The sequence below is a fragment of the Rhinolophus hipposideros genome (genome assembly GCF_964194185.1).
Source record: "Rhinolophus hipposideros genome assembly, chromosome: 17".
In the NCBI taxonomy this organism is placed as follows: domain Eukaryota; kingdom Metazoa; phylum Chordata; class Mammalia; order Chiroptera; family Rhinolophidae; genus Rhinolophus; species Rhinolophus hipposideros.
Genome location: NC_138063.1, coordinates 37,579,391 through 37,604,059, shown reverse-complemented (window position 1 = coordinate 37,604,059; position 24,669 = coordinate 37,579,391). Strand labels below are relative to the sequence as shown.

At 37.4% G+C, this 24,669-nt stretch overlaps 1 protein-coding gene across 4 annotated transcripts in view; it reads right to left on the bottom strand.

Annotated features, from left to right (window-relative positions):
* The window catches only part of CHST9 (carbohydrate sulfotransferase 9), a 250,880-nt gene that overhangs the window by 185,588 nt on the left and 40,623 nt on the right, over positions 1-24,669 (bottom strand). For all 4 annotated transcript variants that reach the window (XM_081078312.1, XM_081078311.1, XM_081078313.1 and 1 more), the window contains exon 2: positions 23,190-23,400. In XM_081078312.1, the coding sequence (XP_080934438.1) occupies positions 23,190-23,295 (106 nt within the window). In that variant the 5' untranslated portion in view covers positions 23,296-23,400. The remainder of the gene's footprint in view (positions 1-23,189; positions 23,401-24,669) is intronic.

Sequence of the window (24,669 nt, the reverse complement as noted above, 5' to 3'; positions counted from 1 at the left end):
TAATAGTTTTCGTGGATTCCTTAAGATTTTCTATGTATAAGATCATGTCATCTGCAAATAGAGATACTTCTCTTTCTTTCCAATCTGAATACCAGACTTTACTTTTCACCAAACATTTCAGTTTTGGAGACTCTTATTTAAAATGACCAAAGGATGAGGAACGTACCCCAATATATGAGAAATGTGTGCTATTTTTAAATTACTTGGATATTTAGGATAGGAAAAAAATTTTATCTAGCCTACATCAGATCTTTTGCTCAATGCTTCCTATATTATATACATGTTTACACTAGCCTTGGAAATAAGTATTAATAATCCATTTTAGGGATGAGAAAACAGAGAAAGTGCTCAACACCAGGGAGTTCAAATCTGCAGACCGAGTAAGGATATGAACTTGGGATGTCTGATTTCACAGCCAGACTTAAGAACTCTTTCCAAGTGAGAGTACTCAATGAAATACTTTAGAAAGACATTTAATAAACAGGAAACAAAATAATACCAACAACCTACAGTTGGTTCTGGAGAATGCAGCCCACAGTGCCCCCTCAGGCGTCTGAGGCCCTGCTTACTTAGGCACTTCAGTCCCCAGTCAACACTGCCTTAGGACACCATCTCTGCTACCAGACTGCTCCCGAGGCTTTCTTCACTTAGCCAGTGCAGGAACTGAAGTCACTCTGTTCTTCCCAAGCACCCCCTCAGTCCTGTGAGAATGGCCACTGTTCCTGTTGACCTCTCCTTTCCCTTACTACCCACCCTACCCACATCAAAGTCTCCTGGCTCGACCATATATAGTTTTCAAGTGTAATGAAAATGTTCGTTACTACAACAAAATGATTTCTGTTTAACAATTAATGAAGTCGACTAAAAGTTATGTTTTGTAGGCATGTAAGTGCACATGCAGTAATTTTGATTTAGCAGTTTCCTTTTTTGGGGAAACCAAAAGCTATGTCTTTCAGAACTCAAACATTTTCACAAGTTCTTGAAAAGATCATAGACTTCTGTGTACAGGGCTGATGAGAGTTGCTTCTGGATAAAATCACTAGACTCCATTTCATCTCCCCGTGGACCTCGTATTTCTAAATGATTGACCCAGCAAATCAACTACCACATTCAACTTCCGTTTTAATTAATAATGTGCACCCATAACCTCACAGAGCTGATATGACTGGAAGGAAATGCAAAAAGTTTTTGTTTTCTGTTAAGTCATTCAGCCATGTTAAACAAAAAGATGTATACAAACATTCATTGGACTTTGAGAAATTTTGAACATAGCTTAAGAGCTCCCAGTAATTTGAGCGTTTAGGATATGGGAACCTCAGTTTGCAGACTATGAGTAAAAATCTTCTATTAAAAGTCTTTTTCAGTTGTAACATTTTGTGAAAAAAAACAACAAAATACTTCCAAGAACATTACATCCACTTCATTGTAATTAGCTCTGTTTCTCAAGCTAATGGCCTGATTCCTTGCCCTTTTCCAGTGGGTCCCTGGCTATTTTCACCGGCTAAGGCTCTGTTGCTTATGTCTATACTTAGGTTTCAGGTGATAATTGCCTTCTTATCAGTTTTTTGCAACTTGCTCGATAAGTCTTTTCTAGGGTTTCTCCGAGCCTTTCTTTACTTCTTTCTCTTTTAAAAAATTCCATTTAGGGGAATGTCTCCTTAAGGATTTATTCCAGGTATCAACAGTTTCTTAAAGGAGTCTACTTTTACATTCATTCAACAGAGAATTATCACGTTTTTAGTATGTGTCAGGCAGAGTACAGCATGCAGAGAATACAACACTAAATAATCACATATGGCCACTAATTTATAGTTTAGTGTGGGAGGTCAGTACTAAACTATCAAACAACAACATAAGTAAATTAACAGTTGCAAATTATGATAACTGCTGCAAAGGCAAGGTACATGGTGCTGATAGAGTGCAGATCCAGGGACCCTGATAGAGATGGGTAGATCAGGGAAGGCCTCATGGAGGTGGTAATATTGAACCTGAGAACTGAAGTGTAAGTAGGAGTTAAGTGAGGAGATGGGCAAGACTATTCCAAACAGAAGAAACAGCATTAGAATCACCCTGAGTTTTTAAGTTTTACATTTCACACGAGTAAGAATGTTTGTTAGCCAAAGATAAAAAAATGTTTTTTTTTTTCACTATAGCTAACTGAGGAAACAGTTGCCTATATTAAGAAAAAATTTTGGATATAGATAAAGAAAGAAGTGACTGAAGGAGAGATTGGAGTATGCTACCATTTAACCTCTTCCCAGAAGGCTGTTTTCCTGATATCACAGGACCAGAGTTTCATGGCCAGGTTGCCACAAATTATATCAAATAATTTTTTTTCCCTCTTGTTCTTTATACTATTGTATATTCCACAACTAAAATCTTCTGGACCTTTGCCATTCTGTTTCCTTCTTGCTTTCAGGATCAGAGGCTCTTGAGCCTGGCTACTCATCAAAATAACTTAGGCCATCTTAGAAATTGTAAGGTATCCCAATCAATTCCAGAATTACTGAATTGGGATGTCCCAGGGTAAGACTCAGGTAAACCACATTAAAACAAATAAACAAACAACCCCCCCAAAAAAAAACAACAAACCTTCTCAGGTGATTATAATTTGAAAAAGGACTGGGAAACCCTGTTCCACGACTAGCTGTGTGCCCATAGGCAAGTTACTTACCCACTCTGTGACTCAGTTTCCTCAATTGTAAGATAAGAGTTATAAAGGTACCTATCTTACGGGGTTATTGTGAATATAAAAAGGAAGTAGAGAATCCTGACCTCATGTAACATAACATAGGAAACAAAACCAGTGAAGGAAATGCCAGTTCTAGGGACTTTAGAAACTCAGGGTTGTCCCAAAGATAGGACTCCCACTGACTCATCTCTGGTTCTGATTTTTGAGGTCACTTTGTGAGCTCCTTTAAAAGCTGGGCAACTCCACCATTGCAAGGCTGAATGTGGTATCGTGGATATTAAAATCTGCCTTCAAGCCTTCTTTTGCCAGCACTGCCTCCTCGCTTCCCCCCCAACACTTGGCATGAATCTGTCAACTGTCGGACCATACTTTCTGTGAGACAGGGGAAGGTCTGTAACTCAGGTTGGTCAGTCAGAATATTTATTTTCATGGGTACAGCAACTGGTACATAGGTTAGCAGAAGATCCCAGCAGGATGAATCAGAGTCCAGTTTCAGTAATTGATATGGGCGCCAGGGAAGAAAGGGGTCCCTTTTTGCAATTGCTATCAATAAGGGCAATAAAAGCCTGGAATTTCCCATGGGTATCTTTGCCATCAAATGCAGGGACCTGCTGAGAATGACACTGTGCAGAGGAAAAGCAAAGCCAAGAGAGGAAGCAGAGATGGAGAAAGTCCTAATGATGAAATTGTTGGAATGCTGGATCTAGCCATTTCTGAAACCATTGTGGATTTCCCAGGGTCTGAGCTATGCTAAGAAAGTCTCTTGTGCATTCATCTATCGAAGGACATTTTGGTTGTTTCCATGCCTTGGCCACCGTAAACAAAGCTGCAATGAACATTGGCGTACACGTGTCTCTATAGAGAAATGCTTTTATATTTTTGGGGTAGATACCCAGGAGAGCGATTGCTGGGTCATATGGTAATTCTATTCGGCATTAAGGAAAGATGATATAGGAGCATTTGTGACAACATGGATGGATCTTGAGAGTATAATGCTAAGTGAAATAAGTCAGACAGAAAAAGCAGAGAACCCTATGATTTCACTGATATGTGGTATATAAACCAAAAAGAACAAGACAAACAAATGAGAAACAAAAACTCATAGACACAGACAATAATTTAGTGGTTACCAGAGGGTAAGGGGGTGGGGGGTGGGTGATGAGGGTAAAGGGGATCAAATATCTGGTGATGGAAGGAGAACTGACTCTGGGTGGTGAACACACAATGGGATTTATAGACGATGTAATACAGAATTGTACACCTGAAATCTATGTAAATTTACTAACAATTGTCACCCCAATAAATTTAATTAAAAAAAAAAAGAAAGTCTCTTGTGGAATGTCTCTACATACTTATCTACTGGTTTAACCTATCTGGAGATGGATTTCTGTTACTTAAAACCCAGAGTTCTGTACAATATCTTTGAGTGTTTTACCGATATGTTTGCAGTCAATATGGATTATTCCTGGGTGCTGTGAGTTGTGTTTGAGGAGAAGCTGAGGTTATCTTCCTCTAACAACCCAGAGAAGTAAGTGCAGACGTGTAGATACTCTTATCCTTGAGGCACGATTGTCACTACTTTAGCTTTCTGTGTATTATAATTACTGAAGAGCAAGTGTTTCAGCATCCTTAAAATGAACAAATCAGATAAATTTATCATAGAATGTTTGAAAAGTGATTTACTATCCTGAACTGCTCAGAAATTTTGCTCTTGCTGAGATATGGTAAGAGTGGGCTTGTCCCACCTGTTAAATGAAACAACCTTAATAAAAATTCTGTTCCTACAACTTCAGTAAGAGCCTTTGTCTTATATTAAAGCTATACAATCTTGTATTCTATTGTGCGTAAAACTCTATTCAAAGCTACATTGAATACAAATGCAGTTACAAAGAGCATTAAAAGTTAATGAAAATCAGCCTGGTATATGCAGAACAATAAAAAAAAAGTTGAAGAAAAGAGTAATTATGTTATGCTAGTTACAGTTAAGACTTAGGTAATTAATCTGAATTTGAAATTTAAATAATTTCTCCTCCCTCTTTGATATAATTATCCATTATACTTACTAATGCACATTTTTCATGTCAAGCTAGTAAGAACTCCAAAATGAAGAGGTGAGGCTGCAAGAAAAAAGGGGGTAAAGGCAAATTTGATGCACGTGAAAGGAAAAGAATATAGGAAAACATCAGCTTTTATTGCACATTCGATCACTAAAAATGTGTGGAGTGCCAAGCTATCTTTATTTGGTTATAATAATACAAAGGAAATAGATATGAACCTAATACATCTTTAGTTTGACTACTCAAGGAAAACAATAGTGAAAAAACAAAAAGAGCTCTAAGTGAATGAAAATATCAGCGTTTTAGAACCGAAAGGCAACTTGAACATGGTCCATCATAACTTCCTAGTGTTTTAGGTCAGGAGACACATTGCAGTGGTCTGAGGGCCTTGGCCAATGCTACACAGCTACTTAGTGGGCGTTTCCTTGATGCTAATCAACGATTATTTCCCTCTCTAAAATATACATCTATTAGAAAATAACAGACGAATAGAGATCCGGTGAAATTCTTCCATTAGACGTATTTCTCGGAATCCCCAGTGTGGGGATTCTGCCAGTTGCTGAGTGTGTTTATTCCAGTTATGAGTCCTGGAATTGGGGAAATAGCCAGAGGGTGGGTTTGGGGATGATCTACTCACTGTGAGACAGACCTGAGCTAAGAACTTCACTGATTATCTGATCCCCCAAACCCCTACTCTGACGGTCATATTTGGATCTCCTGAAATGAGTGTCGATTCAGATCCAGTGTCCATTAATCCCTGAAAGTCTGATTATTTCCTATTCCCAAATGCACAGTCACTCTGTAAAAGGCCATCATATTTAGTAGGGTCTGGCTGAGTCTTTTGGAATTATGTGGGTTTTTAAAAATAGAAATTTACATTTATAGGAAAAGATTGTCCATAAAACCATAAAGACAGAAAGAACATCATGTCCTGGGTTTAGTTAAATTCTACAGAAACAGAACAAAAAGAGGGAGAAGTCTAGTGAGGACTAAGAGATAATGGGGAGAGATGTCAAAAACAAGGGAAGATTTACTCATTTCCTCAGGACACCAGAATTGCTGTTGAGCAGTCTTGCTCCAAAGCAGATATAAATATTGTGGCAACAGAAAAGACTATTTTTATGCACTGACATTAAGAATGTGAGCTGTTAGGATCTGACACGATAGTCAGAGTCTGGCCACGAGGCTACTTGTTGAGAACCACCACCACCACCACAGAAAAACCTGGATTTGTGTGTTTCAGGTGGGTCCAGGCAGAGGAAATACTATCCTGTCATGTTTTTACAAACCCTGCTCTCAGGAATCCTCTCTTGTCTCTACAGTCCTTGGCCATCAGTAACTGTCATGAATATTCAGAGAATACAAATGTGGATAGATGTATGCCCTTATGAAGTTATATGAACCTTACAAGGAAGTGTTCTGGAAGGAATGGCAACACAATTGTTTGAAGTTAATATAATGATTCACGTAGCAGTGCTACTCACTGTACATACACAAAAATATAACAACCCAAAGGGTCCCCAAAGTCAAAACTGAATAAATGAATATTTAAGAATTCCAGATGCTAAAAATACACTTGAGATCTCATTTTCTTCTTAATCAGAAATTGCTTCAGGGAAGAAGGCTCTTTGCCTCCTGGAATCCAACATCAGCCAAGTTAACTTGGCATCTTGGCAGAAATCAAGGATAACCTGACTGTTGCCAATTGTAAACAGAGAGCATGAAATTTAAATATAAAAGATATTGAGGAGAAAAGCTGCCTACCTGTTGCTGTGAATGTAAAAAGCTTATGCTATTTAAATTTCCATGGGTATTGCCATCACAGAATTTGAATTTGTTCAGATTTTTTTCATGCACACCTCCCATTACAAGCTCAATCTAGTTAATATAAAGCAGTTCAAAAGAATGATAAATAAAATTAAAATATATTAAATTTCTCCATTGCCACAAGTTTTCCATTTAAGTACATCATCATTTTCCCATCTATTCTAGATTGCTCACAACTCTATAGCTCTTCCAAAAACACAGCACCTTACTTTTTGGATATGGGATTTCAGGTTGCAGTTAATGTCTTTTTCCTTAGCTTTAGGTTTTCAGAAATACCTTTGATCCAAGGCAAACTGGGAGTCTCTACCTAATTTTCTGCCAGTGATTCAGTGAATGGACTTCTGATTTCTGTTGATTATTGAATTGCTTCTGGGGATGGATCTAAAATACAGGCACTGACCCTTAATGTCAATCATAAAATTCTGAGTCCAAATTCGGAGGCAATTTCATTGTTTACTGTGTATTTCTGGCAGCGTGATCATAAGCAGCCTGACTGCTTTATGGATTTGTCTCTCTCCCGAGCAAACTTAAAAGACGGCTTAGTAAAACCCACATTGGTTTATTGAGTATACGAATGCTGGACTGCTATTCTTGTTTCTTCTGCTACTAGACATTCTTGGGCTTTCTGCATCTGAAGAATCATTTTAAAACTGAGAATTTTTCTTAGTGTTACTAAATATGCCCTTCTTAGCTAATTATAATACAACGGGTCATGTAGAAAACACTTGAGAATATCTCACGATAAAAATAATTCCTATTTTTAAGTATATTTCATATGATAAGAAATGCAAAATTGTGTGAGCCTAATTTATATGCATTAATAATTTATAATAAATTAGTTATAAAAGTCATTTGAAACCTGTTCTGAGGACCATGAAATATATAAATATTTATATCTATTGTTTTTCATCCATAAATAACTATTAATTGTGACTTTACTCATGTAGTACATGATAAGCATTCTGGAATTCTACATTTATCATTGTGACATTTTTATTAAGAGTATATTTAAGCATTTCCACAAGTACTGTGCTTAGTACGCAGCTACAACTTGGGAAGCTGGATATTTTACCTTTGTAGTACTTTCTTTCTGAATACTTCTGAACCATTTTTAATTCAATATTTGGCCTTCTAAACTTTAGAAAAATTAATGAGGAAAATTCTACTCCATTACAATTCTTTACTGAATATGTAGCCAGGAACCACCCACATACCAGTTAAATGTTATTAGAAAAAAAGAAAATGGTATCTTCACAGGATGTATTTTGTCCTTTCTCTGAGATGGGTCCAAACAAATGGGAAAATTCCTGAGATGATAGCTGTCAATGTCAACTCTGCCCCCACGTTATTCTTTATTGGCTTTTAAAAATCACTGGTACTGTGTACATAATTTTGCACTGTGGGCCACACAGATGGACTACTTAAGTGAGCTTAAAATGTTCTGGAAAACGAAGATATGTCAGAAGGGTAACTGAGAAAATAAGAGAAGTAAGGGCTCTCAGTAAAAGAAGTTAATAACTAACCCATAAAATAAATTGTTTTTTATTACAGAGGTAAACCAGAAAATTATATTGCACTAAAATTTAACTACATTATCACTAAAATGCTACATGATAAAGAAGTTTTGCAAAAGTATGTCGACGTGATAGAACACAATCATGCATTTTTCTTTCCATGAAATTAGATGGTGGATTCTCATAGACACTGATATAAATCATTTTCATGGTTATGCAAATTGGGAGGCTGACATATATATACCTAAGAGAAAAGGCAAATACCTGTATTTCTTTTCCAAAATTTCTAACTTAATATTTTCAAATTGAGTTAGCAAGATCTTGACTATCATGGCCAAAGTAAGCATGTGCTAGGCACAGGGGACACCATGGTGAAGTGGCCTGTTAGTTGCTCCCTCATAGATCTCATGGACTGATATGTTGATGGGTGATGAGTATATTAACAAATACTCCAAATTCATCATAATGAGTGTTCTAAGAGGAAAGTATAGGCGGGGCAACTTAAGCATCTGAGACACAGAAAATATTTGTAGAAGCACCTATAGCAGCCTAAGGTGGAGAAACCCAATGGCCAGTTCAGGGAACTGGAAGAAATATAGTACAGCTAGACGGCAAGTGCACCACGAGCAATGTGGCCAGAAATGAGCCTGGAAGTTAAGTAGAGGTCGTATCATAAGGGCCTTGACAACCAAATTATGGAGCTTAGGTTTGTCTCAAGAGCCATTGGGGTGGGGCAGTGGGCAAGAAGAGCTTCATGCAGAAAGAGGAAAGAGGAAAATAGAGACATCAAATGGCAATAAGATCTTGAAGTGGGGCAACTGCCTCTGTAGTGATACAGGACAGACTTTGGAGAAAAATGATGAGTTTAACTTTGTACTTACTGTGATTAAGGAATATGTGGGGACACTCAATGGGTATACAGATACCTAGGAAGCAGATGGTGCTGTAAGAAACTGTGAGGATCAGGTTTCTATAGATGGGATCACACTAGGAAAGCATATAGAATGGGAAGAGGGTTAAGGGTAGAACTCCGGGCAACATCGTCATCTAAGGGATGGGAAAAGGAAACAAAATAGTCTGCAGAGGGAACTGAAAATGCAAGCAGAGAAGAGAAGGAAAACTGGAAGAGTTCGTCCTCATGAACATCAAAGATTGTGGCATTTAAAAGGCTTCTAGTATTAGTGCTGCAGAGAGCTAAGATGAAGACTGGAAAGGACTTATTGGATTTTATGGTGGACAAATTACTGGGGGGAAGAGAACCAGTGGTTGATGAGGACACAGTGCAGTAAGTTGGGGAGGGTGAGTAGAGAGTAATACAGTGGAGATTGTGAATACTCAAAGTTCTTTTAGGATATTACAGGGGAGAAATGGGTAAATTGGGGAAAGAAGAAAAGTGGTTGAAAGAATTGGATATTTGAGCTTTATTATTTTTAGGTAGGTGAGATTGAACCATGTATTAACACAGATACGATAAAGTGATAGAGAAAAAGATGAAGATACAGGAGAAGGGAAGAAATAGAAGATGGGCAAGATCACCAAGGAAGCAGATCAACTGGGAGACAAAATATGAGTGGGAGGATGAGGGGAATGAGGAAGAAGATGGAAGAGAAGGAGGAAGTAGTAGCTGAGACTAGTAGCTGAGACAAGTAGCTGAGAAAGATTAGGCGTTGAACTAAGTATGGTTGTATTTTGTTAGAAGGAAACTCTGAAAGTTTTCTTTGATGCTCTCTTTTCTGTGAAGTAGGAGGAGAGATGATCTGCAGAGACACGGGGGAGCAGATGTGCTTGGGGCACTGAGGAGGAAGTAACATTCCAGAAATTGTCTCTGGAAAACAGGGGAGAAAAAGCTCAATAGGGAATATGATTTGCCAGGCAACATTAAGACCCTGTCAATTTATCCTGGTACCAATGTGTCTCGTGTAATTTTCTATCACAGTCTATAGTTGCCAGATATAAAAACACACAGCCAAACTGATCTTGAGGGATAACACCAAGAAATGTAATACTTTGTGAAACAGTTAGTTTATAAGGCTTCTTTATGACTTGAGCAAAATATTCCCACAAGCATATTCCAAAATCAGTGACCTCAAGAAGAGTACATTTTTTCCCCCAACACCCTGAGCCTACAAAAGTGGGTGAGACTGGCCAATGCACATAGCTATACTAACTACTGGGAAGCTACAACTCCATTAATATGATAATCATTAATTAATTGTTTTCTGGGTTACACATATCACCCAATGTAACTGTTTAGTATGATTAGTCACCCAAAAGTTGTTTAATTCTCCAGAAGAGGCAAAATGAAATATCTAGATTCACAAAGCTCCTCAACAGACCTAAAAGGTTATGACCACACCAAAGATTGATACATTGTGAGTCCCAGATAAACAGTCAGCTCCCTGTCCCTCGCATCACTCCCTCATGTCTTTTCATTTAACTCTTTGTTGGGTCTCCTGTGTTCCAGGCACTGGTCCTGACACTCAGTGGGCTGCCAGTTGGGAAAGTAGACTCGAAAGCAAATGTTTACAACCCAGGCTGACTCACGTGTGAGAGATGGAGCTGAAAAGTTGAGAATTGGCAAGGGGAGACCAGTGATGAATCCTGTCTGTTGGATTAGCATGAAAATACTTATTTTCCATCCCATATATAAAACTCAATATGATTTTTGGTAATCTGTGACTCGGGAAAACGTAACAGAGCAAACATTTAATGAATACTAAGGTTCTTTTATTTAAAAACAATCCATGTTTTCTTTTTTAAGTTTTATTCCTCTTTAATCTGTGAACTGGATACCATGAAATTTCTCAACAAACCTCTTAGTTACTTAACTTACTCTTGAAAGGCATGTTTGAAAAAGAAAATCACAGAGTAAGTTGTTCCCAAAGACATTGGTTCTGTACTGTTGAACTTTCCTGAAGTCGGGAGCTGTTACAATAGTAAATTCTTCTCTATAGATTTTTCAACTGGAGAACAGAAATCATATCCTTGCCTGTGGTGATGTATCTGGTTTCTAGACTTCTCGAGTGGGTTTTGAAATGCTATGTTCAAGCTACTTTAGGAAACAACCAATAATTCAAAAGTGTCCTGAATTCTGTTGTATCTCAAGGGGAAGGGAAGAGAAAGGGGAGCCAGGAGAAAGGGAAAGGAAAAGAGTACTGTGGGGGAAAACAGGCAGTTGTCAGGAATCATGTTTGAGTGCCAGTTTTGTTACTTTTTGGCTATGCAAATTTAAGCCTTTCTTTCAGTTGCTCCTCTGTAAAAGAAAGAGGCTGGGCCTAGATGATGCTTTGGCATTTGGAAGAGTTAATTTTTATTAGGAAACTTAGAGAATTTGGACTAAATGGTATTACATACCAAATCAATACTCACTAACAGGAGCTAACTTGGCTATCATCATGAATTATTTAGTGAGTGAGGTCATTACACTCATACTCAAAGTCCACCAAAATGACTTGGTAATTATTTTAATCGATTCTCAATGAACTGTTAATTACTTCGTTAGCATACCAATAAAGCCAGAAGCACTATGAGAGCAGGTTCAGTGCTTTATATTTGTTATATTTCCATCCATAAATCTGAATGGAAATCTGTGTATCCAAATAAATATTTCTGTATCCATTTTACCTGGTTTCTTATTAAATATTTGCAGTCTTTTAAGGAGTCCTAATTTTGATTTGTTTGAGCAGAGAAGAAGACATAATATGGAATCATAGAATCTTGAAGCTGATGTTTATTCTAAAGAACATGCAATAAGACCCCTGATAGAAATTCTCAAACATGTGAACAAAGATATTATACAAGAATGCTCTTAGCAGAATTTTGTGTGATAGCAAAAAATGAGAAGCAACTTTAATGCACATCAATTGGACGAATATATTGCCGCATATTGTTATAGTGAAACATTATGTAGCAATGAGGTAGGTGAATGAGTTAGAGTTACATATATCAATATAAATAAATCTCAAAAACCTAATGTTGACTGAAAAAACAAGTTGCAAAAGGGTATATACAGATACACCTTTTATAAAAGGCTAAAAATATTAAAAAAAGAATACACATAAGTGTTAAAATATCATAGAAACATACACAGGAATGTGGTGATAAACATCAAATTTATGTTTGATCGTGGTTATCGGAGGAGAAAAAGGAAGAAGGTGTGGCAATCAAAGAAAAGAAACCAGAATAAAGAGATTAATCAACATGTTCAAGGATAGAAAACAAGCTAGAAGTTATTAGCTAGAGTTCAGTGCTTTCTATTACAAAATACTACCTCCAAAATGGAGAGCTCCTGAAATTGTATTTGTCAACATCTCCTTCTTGAAAGGAGGCCTGGTTAGGACCCTCACAAAAGAGGTCTTGTAATGTCTATGGCCTCACCTCTCCCTACCCTGCTAGAGCTTAACAACTGATCAACCGCTCCCTGAGGTTTGAGCTTGGAATGTTCCCTGTCCCAGTTTCCTGCTTTAGATAATTACCCTGAAACTCATGCTTGCTTACTGCTCACAATAGCCCATGCTTACCGATCACAATCTCTATGGCCTAGCATTCTTTCCAGGTTACTGTCATCATTGCTCCTGGGTTGATGACCTCATTGGAGAGCCACATCGCTATAGGGAAGGCTCCATGCAGACCCCCGGAACCATCATGTAGTGTCTGGAGGAATGCCCAGATTTTCCTTTAAATACCCCAAGCCAGAGTGAGAATGGTAAGGCAGTTTTTGAAGGTGTTAACCCGCTGCCTTTTCAGACCACCGGGGCTCTGATAATAAATGCTTATTCTAGGACCCAACTCCTGTGTTGATCTACTGGCTGAGGCGGTGCAGGCAGCATGAGCCCCGGATTCATTTGGCTTCTGGTTTCATTCTGACACACAATGATATAACCACAGGGAATTTAACATGACAAGGAAGCCTAAAAGATGACTTTATGCAATTCCTCATTCAATTTTCAACTTTTCCTAACAACATGTCTGCTAAATGATGATCCAGCCTTTGTTAAAAACAAAGCCTAGCAAAGGAAAAAGAAACCTCTTCGGGTAACACATTCCTAACCTCAGGAAGACAGCTCAGGATATCCCTTCCAAACCAATCACTGTAACTTCTGAAAAATCCAGCCTCATCTGCCTTCTTTTGCTTTAGAAAGTTGAGCTTATCTTTTGGTGTGGGTGACATACTTAGCAAAGATGTACCGAGCAGTTGCTCGGTGCCAGGCCCTGCGCTAGGTGCTGCGGCATAGCAGTGAACAAGGCAGCATCTTGTGCCATGGTGTAAAACGAATCAAAAACAGTGAAGGAAGATTGTTCTGTGCCACTGCACCCTTACCTTACTCTAAGAGGTGAAGAAAGCTAAGGGGGTCCTTTATTATAAGTTTCCTCTATGCTGGAGTAACCCCGTGCTGAGGAAGATGGCTGCTTTAATGAGGGTAGGAAAGAAAATTCAGATATGAGAGCCAGACTACATTTGTTAGGACTATTGGGTTGTAGGTGATACAAACCCAATTTGAACCTGTAGGAGTTCAGAACATGTCACCCCAAAACATGCCACTTTGGCATGTTGATTATTTTGAATTAAAGGTACTTGAGAAACAGATGGTGGGAGAAGGACACTCTGACCCTCCTTTGTGCCCCTGAAAAGGAGATAAATTTCCTCTGTGAAAGATTCCCTCATGTACTGGGAGGTAGAAGGCATCCTTATCATTAAAGATAGGGACTTCAGTGCCCAGGCTACATAAACAAACCTTGTTACTTCTTTACCAATTTGCTATTCTAAGCCCAAACCCCTTTGTCTTGTTGATTCTTCAAAAGCTTATTGTTTCTTTGTCTAAAAGGTATAAAACCTTCTTACCTTGGTCACTTCTTTGAGTCTTGTCTTTTTACGGAGCCACATTAGGTATGTGATTAGTTTTTATCCTGTTAATCTGTATTTTGTTAATTTAATTATTAGACCTGGCAAAGAAGCAAGAAGGGACACTTTTTCGGCTCCTACAACTGTCTTAAATACACTAGTCAGGAAAAGTACTGAAGCTTGGGAGACGCTGATATAGGAACCCAAATGCTTATTCTCTCCACAGCCCTGCCCTCTCCTCCCAACTGCTTTTCTCTTCTCTCTCTCCAACCTTGTATCTTTAGCTGCTCTGGCCCATGCAGTCGGAAACAGTTACATAAGATTCTGAGTTTTGTATCATATAGTCCAGGCACTCGGGACCATTCTCCTGGTGTTGAAAAAGAAAATCCCAAGAAAGGGAATCATTTACGACGCTTAAATCAATCAGCCACCCATTCCTGGACGAGTCATTCACTGTGATCAGCGATGTGTGGTGTACTATGAATGACTGGCCGAGCATTGGCCAGGTGCCTGCTAATGGCCCAAATGACGGGCTCCATTGTAATATGGTGGTTTCTGCTACAACTCGGTAGATGGTGTGGGAAAGGAGTAGCAGCACCCCCCCCAAAAAAAATGGAGGCAGAAGGTGGCACCCTGAAGAAGAGCGAGCGCAGAGCCGAAGCAGTAGCATTATTGCTTCCATGTGCTCAAAACACATTGAGAGAGCAAATGCATTCAATTTGTTACTAGATTTTAAAAAAATCTATGTTGATTGGATTAACTCCATAGCAAAGCTTGGCCACTGGAACATTATTCAATGTCAAAAGATTTCAAGCAACTTTGACATCCATTAATCTACTTATAGTATGGCTTTAGTAGTACGGGGCAAACTCAGGGGCCAGCACCCAGAAATACGGGAGACTAAGAAGGCTAGGATAATTAAAACAGAGTCCATGAGTAAAAAGAATTACTGAATCTGGAGGGCACTAGGGGTACATAGTGAGGATTGAAATCAGAACCTGGAAGTGTGTGTGGGGGAAATGGAGTTACAACAGTGACCAACTATAAGTTCTCTGCCCTCGGGAAGCTTACATGTTATTGAGAGAGGTAGACTGTATATGATTATAAACAGAAATAATATACAAACAGAAATAAGTGCCATGAATTTTAAGAAATAAAACAGGTGCCAGGAGAGAAAACATCAGAAGATATCTACATAGGATATTGAGGGAGAATGATACTAAAACTGTACTTTGACGGTTACAGCCAAGGAAAACCTGTTCCAGGAAGAGAGAACAGCTAACTAAAGGCCCTGACATGAGAAAAATCAAGTAAAAGAAAGAAGGTACATGATGGTGTCCAGAGGTAGGCAGAAGGAGCACGTGTTCATTTGATTAAAAAATGGTTGCCACCCTCCTCAAAATCAGAGGGAGTAACTCAAATGAGTGACTTTTTAAAGAAAAGCGATTTTATTTTTCTGAGTTTATGATTGACAATAAGCATAAAGTCCTTCCACGTTACAAGTGGCTTTGCTCCAGTTTAGATATATAAAGGTCCCCTGGGAGAAAATAGAATTTCAATTCAGCAACATCATAATCAGAATGAACAGCCTGATTTTAGAGACAAAGAATATACTTTTTCATCAGAGAGGCACAAAAGAAAAGAATTATGCCAATCCAGTCTAGAAGCAAAACTTTATATGCCACAAAATATACTTTGTTTGAAAAAAAAGCAAGATGAAATCTCCGAAGAAAAACCAAAGCACAGAGGCCAGTTTGCTTGTGAGGTTTTGAAGCAATTGCTTGAGAAAAAGCAATAAGGTGGCTTTACTTTTCCTGAAATAAGAACCTTGTTGCTGCTGCCTTTACCTTTCACACAAACACAGGAGGTTTAAAATATAACCCGGGCTTGCTGGTGTTTATTGTGTTTTTGGAAAAGAAGAAAATCAACAGTAGCCATCTATTTTGGGTATCTTACATTGCATGTAAGATTTGAATAGAACCCTGACATACAGAAAGTTTACGTCACTGACTAAAAAGAACATACTTTTTGGATCAAGTATTTCCAGGATCAGAGTCCTGCAGAGCCTGGATTGGTGAAAATGAGTTTTGAAAAGGTGGTACTATAGCTAATGTGATTCTTCCATATGCTAGCTATGGATATAAGACCTGAAACCATAAAACTCCTAGAAGAAAACATGCTTGGAAAGCTTCTTGAGGTAGGTCTCAACAATGATTTTTTTGAATCCGACACTATAAACAAAAACAAGAAAATAAAAAATAAATAAATGGGACTATATCAAACTAAAAATCTTCTTCATGGCCAAGGAAACCATCAACAAAATATAAAGGAAACCTACTGAGTGGGAGAAAATATTTGCAAATCATGTATCTAATAAAGGGAAGGGCTAATATCCAAAATACATAAAGAAGTTAATTCATACTACTCAATAGCAAAAAAACCCAAAAAACAATTAGATTTAAAAATTAGACAGATGATCTGAATAGATATTTTCCCCCCAAAAAAACATACAAATCGCCAATAGGTACATTAAAAAATGCTTTACATCATTATTAGGAAAATGCAAATCAAAACCACAATGAGATATCATTTCACAATTTAGAATGGCTATTTCTAGAAAGACTAGAAATAATAAATGGTGAGGATGTGGAGAAAAAGGAACCATTGTGCACTGTTGGTGGTTTTGTAAATTGGTGCAACCACTATGAAGAACAATATGGATGTTCCTCAAAAAATTAAAAATAGAATTACCATATGATCCAGCCATTCTACCTCTGCGTGTTTATCTGATGCAATGAAAACACTAACTAGAAAAGATATATGTAACCCCATGTTCATTGCAGCATTACTTACAATAGCCAAGATATAGAAACAACCTAAATGATCATAAGTTGATAGAGAAATTGTGGTATATGCACAATGGAATGTTATTTAGCAATAAAAAAAAGAATGAAATCTTGCCACTTGTGACAAACTATATAGTATTATAACGAAGTGAAATAAGTCAGTCAGAGAAAAATAAATACTGCATGTTCTCTCTTATATGTGGAATCTTAAAATAAAAAAAATTTCTTAAAAAAATCAAGCTCATAGATACCAAGAACATATTGGTGTTTCCCAGAGGCAGGTGGTGAGGGATGGGAGAAATGGGTGAACTATTTTTTATATTTTTTTTAGTTTAAATACATTGATTTATTTAAAAGTAAAATAATAAAAATTATTGGTCTTTAATAAAAATGTCCAGAAGTTTAGATAGATTTTTATAATGTAGGATAAATTCAGGGCACAATTTTAGTTGAGACTAAACTTGATTCTGGAAAATTTCAAGAAAAGAAATAACGTAAGTTATTCAGTGGGATCTGTTTGATTTTCACTACTTTGCATATTTAAAATTGTGTACATAACTCTTCACTACTTGATAGGGGATTTTATTAGATATCTGCATTTCTAACAGGTTTCATACAAGAATAGAATATATTCTACTTTAAAAGGAGTATAGAGTAAGCGTTATGGTGCAGAGGAGAGTGACCTGGCTTGTCTTTTCATGAAATGGTTAAAAAAAATCTGGATTGTCATTCACCATGAAAATGATAAGGCCATGCTATGAAAGAACAGTGAGACTCATACAGCGCCAGGATTACAACTAGGAACACTAAGCACAAGGAGGCGAGTTCTGGCTTAAAACATGGAGCTTTCCAAGCAGGTGGTTGTAGAGTTGAGTGGATGCGTTGGGGAGTTGTAGATTCTTTGTCTCCAGAAATATTCAAACACAGTCTATGTAGCCATTTGGCTGGAAAACCAACTGAGGCACTGTCCACCTGTACAACAATGCTATTGAGCACCTACCAACTACATGTTCCATGCTGTGGAATGGGGAAACACCGAGATAAGTGAGACAATCAAGATCTCTGTCCTCATGTAGTTTGTAAAACAGTAATGGATGCAGACAGTAAACAAATAATTAAATCAATAGATAATTAAACAAGGCAAGTGCTGATTATGATCATTTCTCTGACGAAAATAAATAAGATTGGGGGACAGGGGGTGTGACTAATTGACTGTGGGGGTGATCAAAGTAGGTGGCATTGGAACTAAGCCCTGACAGTTGAGAGCTGGGAGAAAAGCACCTCAGTTTCTGAAACTATGAGTGTGCAGACTCGGCAAAGGGTGTGGTTTGACAGAAGGAGAGGGGCCAAGCCAGAAGCATCGCGAGAGCACGGAGGACAAGGCTATGGTAACAGGCAGCAGTTAAGCCCCACACATCTTTATGCGTCCCAGAGAAAAGTTTTTGTTAAAGAAAATGAGATATCACTGAAAAGTTTTAAACAGGGGAATGATGTGTTTGGATGTAAAGGTTTTTTAAATAGGTGGTGTAGATGATTCTTTTCTAAAGCTGAGGTTCTGTTATGATTAGGTCTTAACCCTGTCTTATTGCACATACAAAACAGTTATGTACCACACCTTTTGCTATTTGCTCTATTTAACAGTAGCTAGGGCAGGGGGAAGACCCATTCTTGTTATTTATCCTGAATTGACCCTCCTCATTAGTGCCTCTTTCTCATAGACACATCTGTTCCTCTCTGAGCTGGTCCTCTGAGCCTGCTAATCCTGCCCCCACCCCTACACTTTTCCTTCTAGTTCTTCTATCTGGTCAGCAATTTCATCACTGAAAACTGATTGGGCTCTTTCTCCTGGCTCCCACTCATTATTTTGCCTCATAATGGAGCGTCTGTCTCCTTTCTGTCACAATGGACTGTCCTTTTGTACCAATGACTTGGCCTGGACTCAAGACCATTTTCTCTTACAATCCATGAGACTATAGTCTCCTTGAGAGCAGGGATTATATCTGGTCCTCTATTGTATCTCTGTATTCCAGTTTTGGCACCTCTGATCTTTAAGTCTCTAAGAAATACTGATGAATGAATGAATACTCTGACCTTGGGCAGCTTGTATGGACATAAAATCCTCCTGGACACTGGCTCTCCTCTCTGCACTCAATCCTATCATTCTCCTTCCAGCTTCTACATTGCAAAACACAATGGCTCAGTGCCAGTTAGATTCTCCCAACTAATTTAACCAGAGCTGGAACCGAGCCCTTTTTTTTTTCCCCTCTTAATCAGTCAAGGCATAAGCTTTGGATTGTTTTCCTGAATTGTGGCTGAGTCTTAATTGTCATAAGTCTGAAAAAGCAAGTCTGCAGATACTCCACATCATTTCTAGGATAGCAATAACAGTTTACATTCTTTGGGCACTACTGCTTACCAAACCCCATATTAAGTGCTTTGCAGGCATTGCCTCCTTTAATCCTTACTGCAAACTTATTTGGAAAACATTAATATCCCCATTTTACAGATAAGGAAATAAGGCTTAGAGACGCCAATTCGTCCAGGGTCACACAGTTAACAAACAGATCTGAAATTTTCAACATTCCTCTGAATGTAAAACTTATACCCTTAACAAGTAGGGGAAAAATATACAAAACAAAATTCATAATAATACATCACATACTGAAAATGAGCACAAAGAAATGCATACATTAATTGATAATGATATTGAAAAATGGATGTCATTATGGAATTCTTTGTTGTATAATTAGATAGAATTTAATTTCTCTGTCACACATTTTTTCTCTTCACCTCCAAAAAAATCTTGTGTATTCATAATGTGAATTATGCATATCAGACCATTTAAGTTTATTTTTGGTAATCCTAAAGCATTTTAACAGAAGAACCTAAGAAAATTAGTAAGGCATAGAAAATATCCCATATCTTATGAGATTTTAAAGGCCTCAAATAAAAGGTATGAAAATACTTAAGAATTCTCATATACAATTGATATATATAAAGATCAAAACCATTTCAGATTTTAAAAATCTGCTGTTTTTATGGAAGGTCTAAGGAACCAAAACCAACTCATCTTCCAAGATTTTTTTTTTTAAAGATTTTATTAGGGAAGGGGAACAGGACTTTATTGGGGAACAGTGTGTACTTCCAGGACTTTTTTTCTAAGTCAAGTTGTTGTCCTTTCAATCTTAGTTGTGGAGGGCGCAGCTCAGCTCCAGGTCCAGTTGCCATTTTTTTTCCCTAGTTGCAGGGGGCACAGCCCACCATCCCTTGCGAGAGTTGAACTGGCAACCTTGTGGTTGAGAGCCAGCGCTCCAACCAACTGAGCCATCCGGGAACTCAGCGGCAGCTCAGCTCAAGGTGCCATGTTCAATCTTAGTTGCAGGGGGCAGAGCCCACCATCCCTTGCGGGACTCGAGTTGTTGAAATGGCAACCTTGTGGTTGAGAGCCCACTGGCCCATGTGGGAATCGAACCGGCAGCCTTCGGAGTTAGGAGCATGGAGCTCTAACCGCCTAAGCCACCGGGCTGGCCCATCAAGATTTTTTTGAGTGACAGTTCTAAAGTAACCAATTTTTAACTTAACATCAAAGCTCATATTTGAATATTATCAGATTTAAAAAGAGACTATTTTTTAAAAATGCCTGATGCTCCTGATGTTACTTGAAACATACAAAATACATACATACCTGACTACCTAGAAAACAACAGAATTACAACTCAGGGCGCTAATCTGGTTTAAAGGCAAAACTCCAGCTGGAAATCTTTTTGAAGAATAATAAACCTTTCCTTCAGTAAAAAAGTTATCTAAAGGAATCCTGGTTCTAATGTTTATACTCACTGTCATGAATAGATTGTGATCTACTATATATAATTCATTTAAGATATAACGAGAATCAGAGAAAATGCTTCTAGCAGATTACAAATAAAAATTAAGAGAATAAATGGTAAATATTTTATCACCTCATCTTAACTTGGGAAAATAATTACGCAACTTGGAAAAATTATGAACTCAATTAAGAATCCAGCTTGCAGAACAGGTTGCACATCTATGAACTTGTGAATACCTTAGGTTTACCAAGTCGGTGATTTTAAAACATCTGTACGGATACTTTGGCATTTATTTTACGTTTATCTTATCTACTCTTTTAGTTAGGAGGCTCTTTTATTTAGGGCTCATGAAAAGTAGGAAAACCTGGGCATGGGTCATACTTTGAAAACTCTTACCTTTGTACCTTTAGGCAAGTCACTTAAAGTTTCTAAGTCTCAGTTGCTTCACTTGTAGTCTAGGGGCAAACAGGGTAGAAGCATGGACTTTGCAGCTGCACAACCTGTGGTCGAATCCTAGATTTCCCTCTGTAACTGGACCTATACAAGTGAGGCCCGAGATAAATTCCTTATTTGCCAGAGCCTCAGTTTCCTCGTCTATAAACTTAGAATATCACATCTACCGTGTTTCCCTGAAAATCAGACCTAGCCGGACAATCAGCTCTAATGCGTCTTTTGGAGCAAAAATTAATATAAGACCCGGTCTTATTTTACTATAATATAAGACCCGGCCTTATATAGTATAATATAATATAAGACCGGGTCTTATATTAATTTTTGATCCAAAAGATGCATTAGAGCTGATTGTCTGGCTAGGTCTTATTTTTGTGGAACCACGGTAGTAAGACATCATGAAGACTGGAGAAAATATATGTAAACACTTGGTACTTATTAAGCTTTTAATAAATTGTAGCTACCGATGCTTGTGAACACATTTTGTAAAATGCATTACGTATGTAAAGCACTATTATATAACTTGACTGTTTCTTCAGATATCATGTAGTTTCTTACTGACATGACTAAATCATAACGTTTCTCCATTAGTCTGTATATATGAATATATTCTCTTTTGTATATTGGAGACTTGTGATAGTTTTCTGGTGAAATTTGTCATGAGACTATATCAGCCAATGTCCCAATAATGAGATCTCTGAGTTTGTTCTTCTTTGCTGCTGCATTCCAGTCTGTAGTCTGCAGTGAATTTTCAATCTATTCATTCATTCTTATATTCACTCGTTCAACAAACACCTACTGAAGGCTTACTATGTGACAAAATCTATGCTAAGAGCTGTATTGCAGAAGGAATTAGCCTGCGTATTTTACTGCAGATGGTTTCATTAAATATGACGTTATTATAAGTTATTGCAGTAATACAGAAAACTTAGAAAATATTATAGTTTATGTCAATTGTAATGGGAATTAAGAATAACTTTAGACAATATGTCACATATTCTCTAGAAAATAATTATATGCAGCCTCTTTTCCCAAGGGTTACTATATAAATGAAATAAATCCAAAGTATCTATGAGGATTATCCAAGGAAAGGTATTTGAAAACGGAAACAACTTTTAAAATGATCATATTTCTGACTCAATATTGAATTATCTTTTACAATTGATTCTTAAGGGCTTTATACCTAGAATAATTTAAAAATAGGCCACAATTGGAAACAATAAATTGTTCTTCTGTTTGTACTTTATTTCCCTTAACAATCATCAGCCATAGATTATTTCTACTAATGGAAAACAACTGAATTTCACAACACCTGTATGTATATATGTCTATGATCTAAAACATTTCCTTTAGTCACTATAAACATAATCCATTTCCTATTATCATTATAAACATAATTCATTTTAACAGTTTTTGAATGATTCCAATGTGCAGCAATTGCAAACTGAATGAGGAAAATACAAGGAAAGTATAGCAGGGCTTGGCAAGGTACTGCTTTTGGACCAAATCTGGCCCACCACCTATTTTTATAAATAAAGTTTTACTGAAACACATCTTAGTCTATTTGTTTGTATGTGGTCTTGGGCTGCCTGGGTGATACATTGGCAGAGTTAAGTAGTTGTGATAGAGATGATGTGGCCTATAAAGTCTAAAATATTTTCTAACTCTTCCTTTATAGGAAAGGTTTGTCAACCCCTGCTTTATAGTAAAGGTATTAAAGAATTTCCACATTGATTCTATGTATCAGCACAGAAATTAAGAAGTGAAAAGAAGGTGCTTGCTGTATATTTAGCTCCTTTTAGGCTTGTGTCCAGTGCTTAGTGGACACATCAGAGGTAGGGTAAATGCTACACATTTGAGTAGATAAATTCTTTATGAGCAGTCCTTGCTGGGCTAATAGGCCACTGTTGCTCCCACCTAACATAACAGAAAATCAAAATGTTGTCCCAAGCCATCAAGCAAATGCCCACCAGAATTATATAATCATTCTTTGTTTTTGGATCTGGGGAGAAGAGTTTGTGTCTAATTTTTGTTAGAAATATTGTGACTTTCTATATAACTATAAACATCATAGCTTATTTCATAGGAAATGGCCATTCTAATTAAGACAAGGGGGAAAAAATCAGTATGTTACCTGTGTGTTGCTCTTCAATCCAGATTTGCAAATACATGAAGAGGAGTAGCCCTGCTACTCCAAATATCAGCAGCGAGAGAAAGACTTGTTTGGGGTTCATGACCATTTCAGATGGCTGCAGTTCTCGTCATGTCTGAAGACCACATGCTCTGTTTTCCCATAGAGCTTCAATCCTCTCTCATTCTCTTAAGTGCTCATTCAATGAAGTAACCTAAAAAGTTTTAAAAATCCACATTTTACTTTGCTGATGACAGTTTTTCTCATATATGGTATAAATATGCAGCATATCAACAATACTGAAGACTTATATAAACTGTTAACGCCTTGAAGATAGAAGAGACAGGTATCTCTAAAGTGGCAGTTTTCTATTATATACCTTTATCTTATCTAAGGAATGCATTATCCTACAGTTAATAAGTAACACTCTAACATTTAATTAGGTGAAGTATGGGTAGATTTGAGCCCTCTTATATTGTGAAGAGTAAAGCAGGATTCAGGTTACCTTTAAACATTTGTGAGATGAAAGACAACTAATAGAATGGATTGCTGAAAAAGGGATTTTAAAAAACATGTTCATGGAATAAAGGGCAAAAATCACTTCATGTCTTAAACTATATATAAAGTTCACAGATGGAGGGTTCAATCTATCATTTCCCTCTCAAATAAAAGTAATAGATTTTTCCAACTTACAGGGTACATTGAAAATCTCTCAAAGAAATAACAGGATACATATTAAAAGGTCAGAGTTCAAGGGTTTCTCCCACAATAACATGGGAGTACAGAATCTACCTCAGATTACAGAAATCTATCTCAGTAATAAAAGCTTACTTTATTTAAAGAAATATTATAATGACTTTGCTTTGGAACAATTTCTTTTAGTGTACTCTTAACCTTTTTTTAAAGTCATACCCACTTTTGAGAATCTAATGAAAATGTAAACGCCTCCTTAGAAAAATATAAACACACACAAAACCTTGCATAAGATATCAGTTTGTTTATGAACCCTCACTGAAACCTGAGTTAAGAAGCTCTTCTCTTCATGAACTGCCAAGCAAATATGAGCTCACATAGTTAGCCTGGTAAATGAGGCCAAGGTCATGGCTTTGTATCTAATGCAAGCCAAAGACCTTGGCTCTGCTCCTTGGCCACAGAGCACACCCACTCTTTGGATGAGATAAATAAATGTTTCCTTAATGTGAAGACATAACACATACTGTTATGTCTAAAAATTCTCTCTCTCTCTCTCTCTCTCTCTCTCTCTCTCTCTCTCTCTCTCTCTCTCTTTCTCTTATCTCTCTCTCTTTTTCCCCTCCATATCTGCTACAAAAATTTCTGGGAGAATATTAATTTAGCCTTTGTAAGATGTTTGGTGAGGTCCAGGTAAAAGTTAAAAACTGCTATGGAAAACTGTTAGGCTGGTTAAAGGATAATATTTAGCTATTCTTGGCAAAACCAATTTTCACACAAACATTGGGCTTCA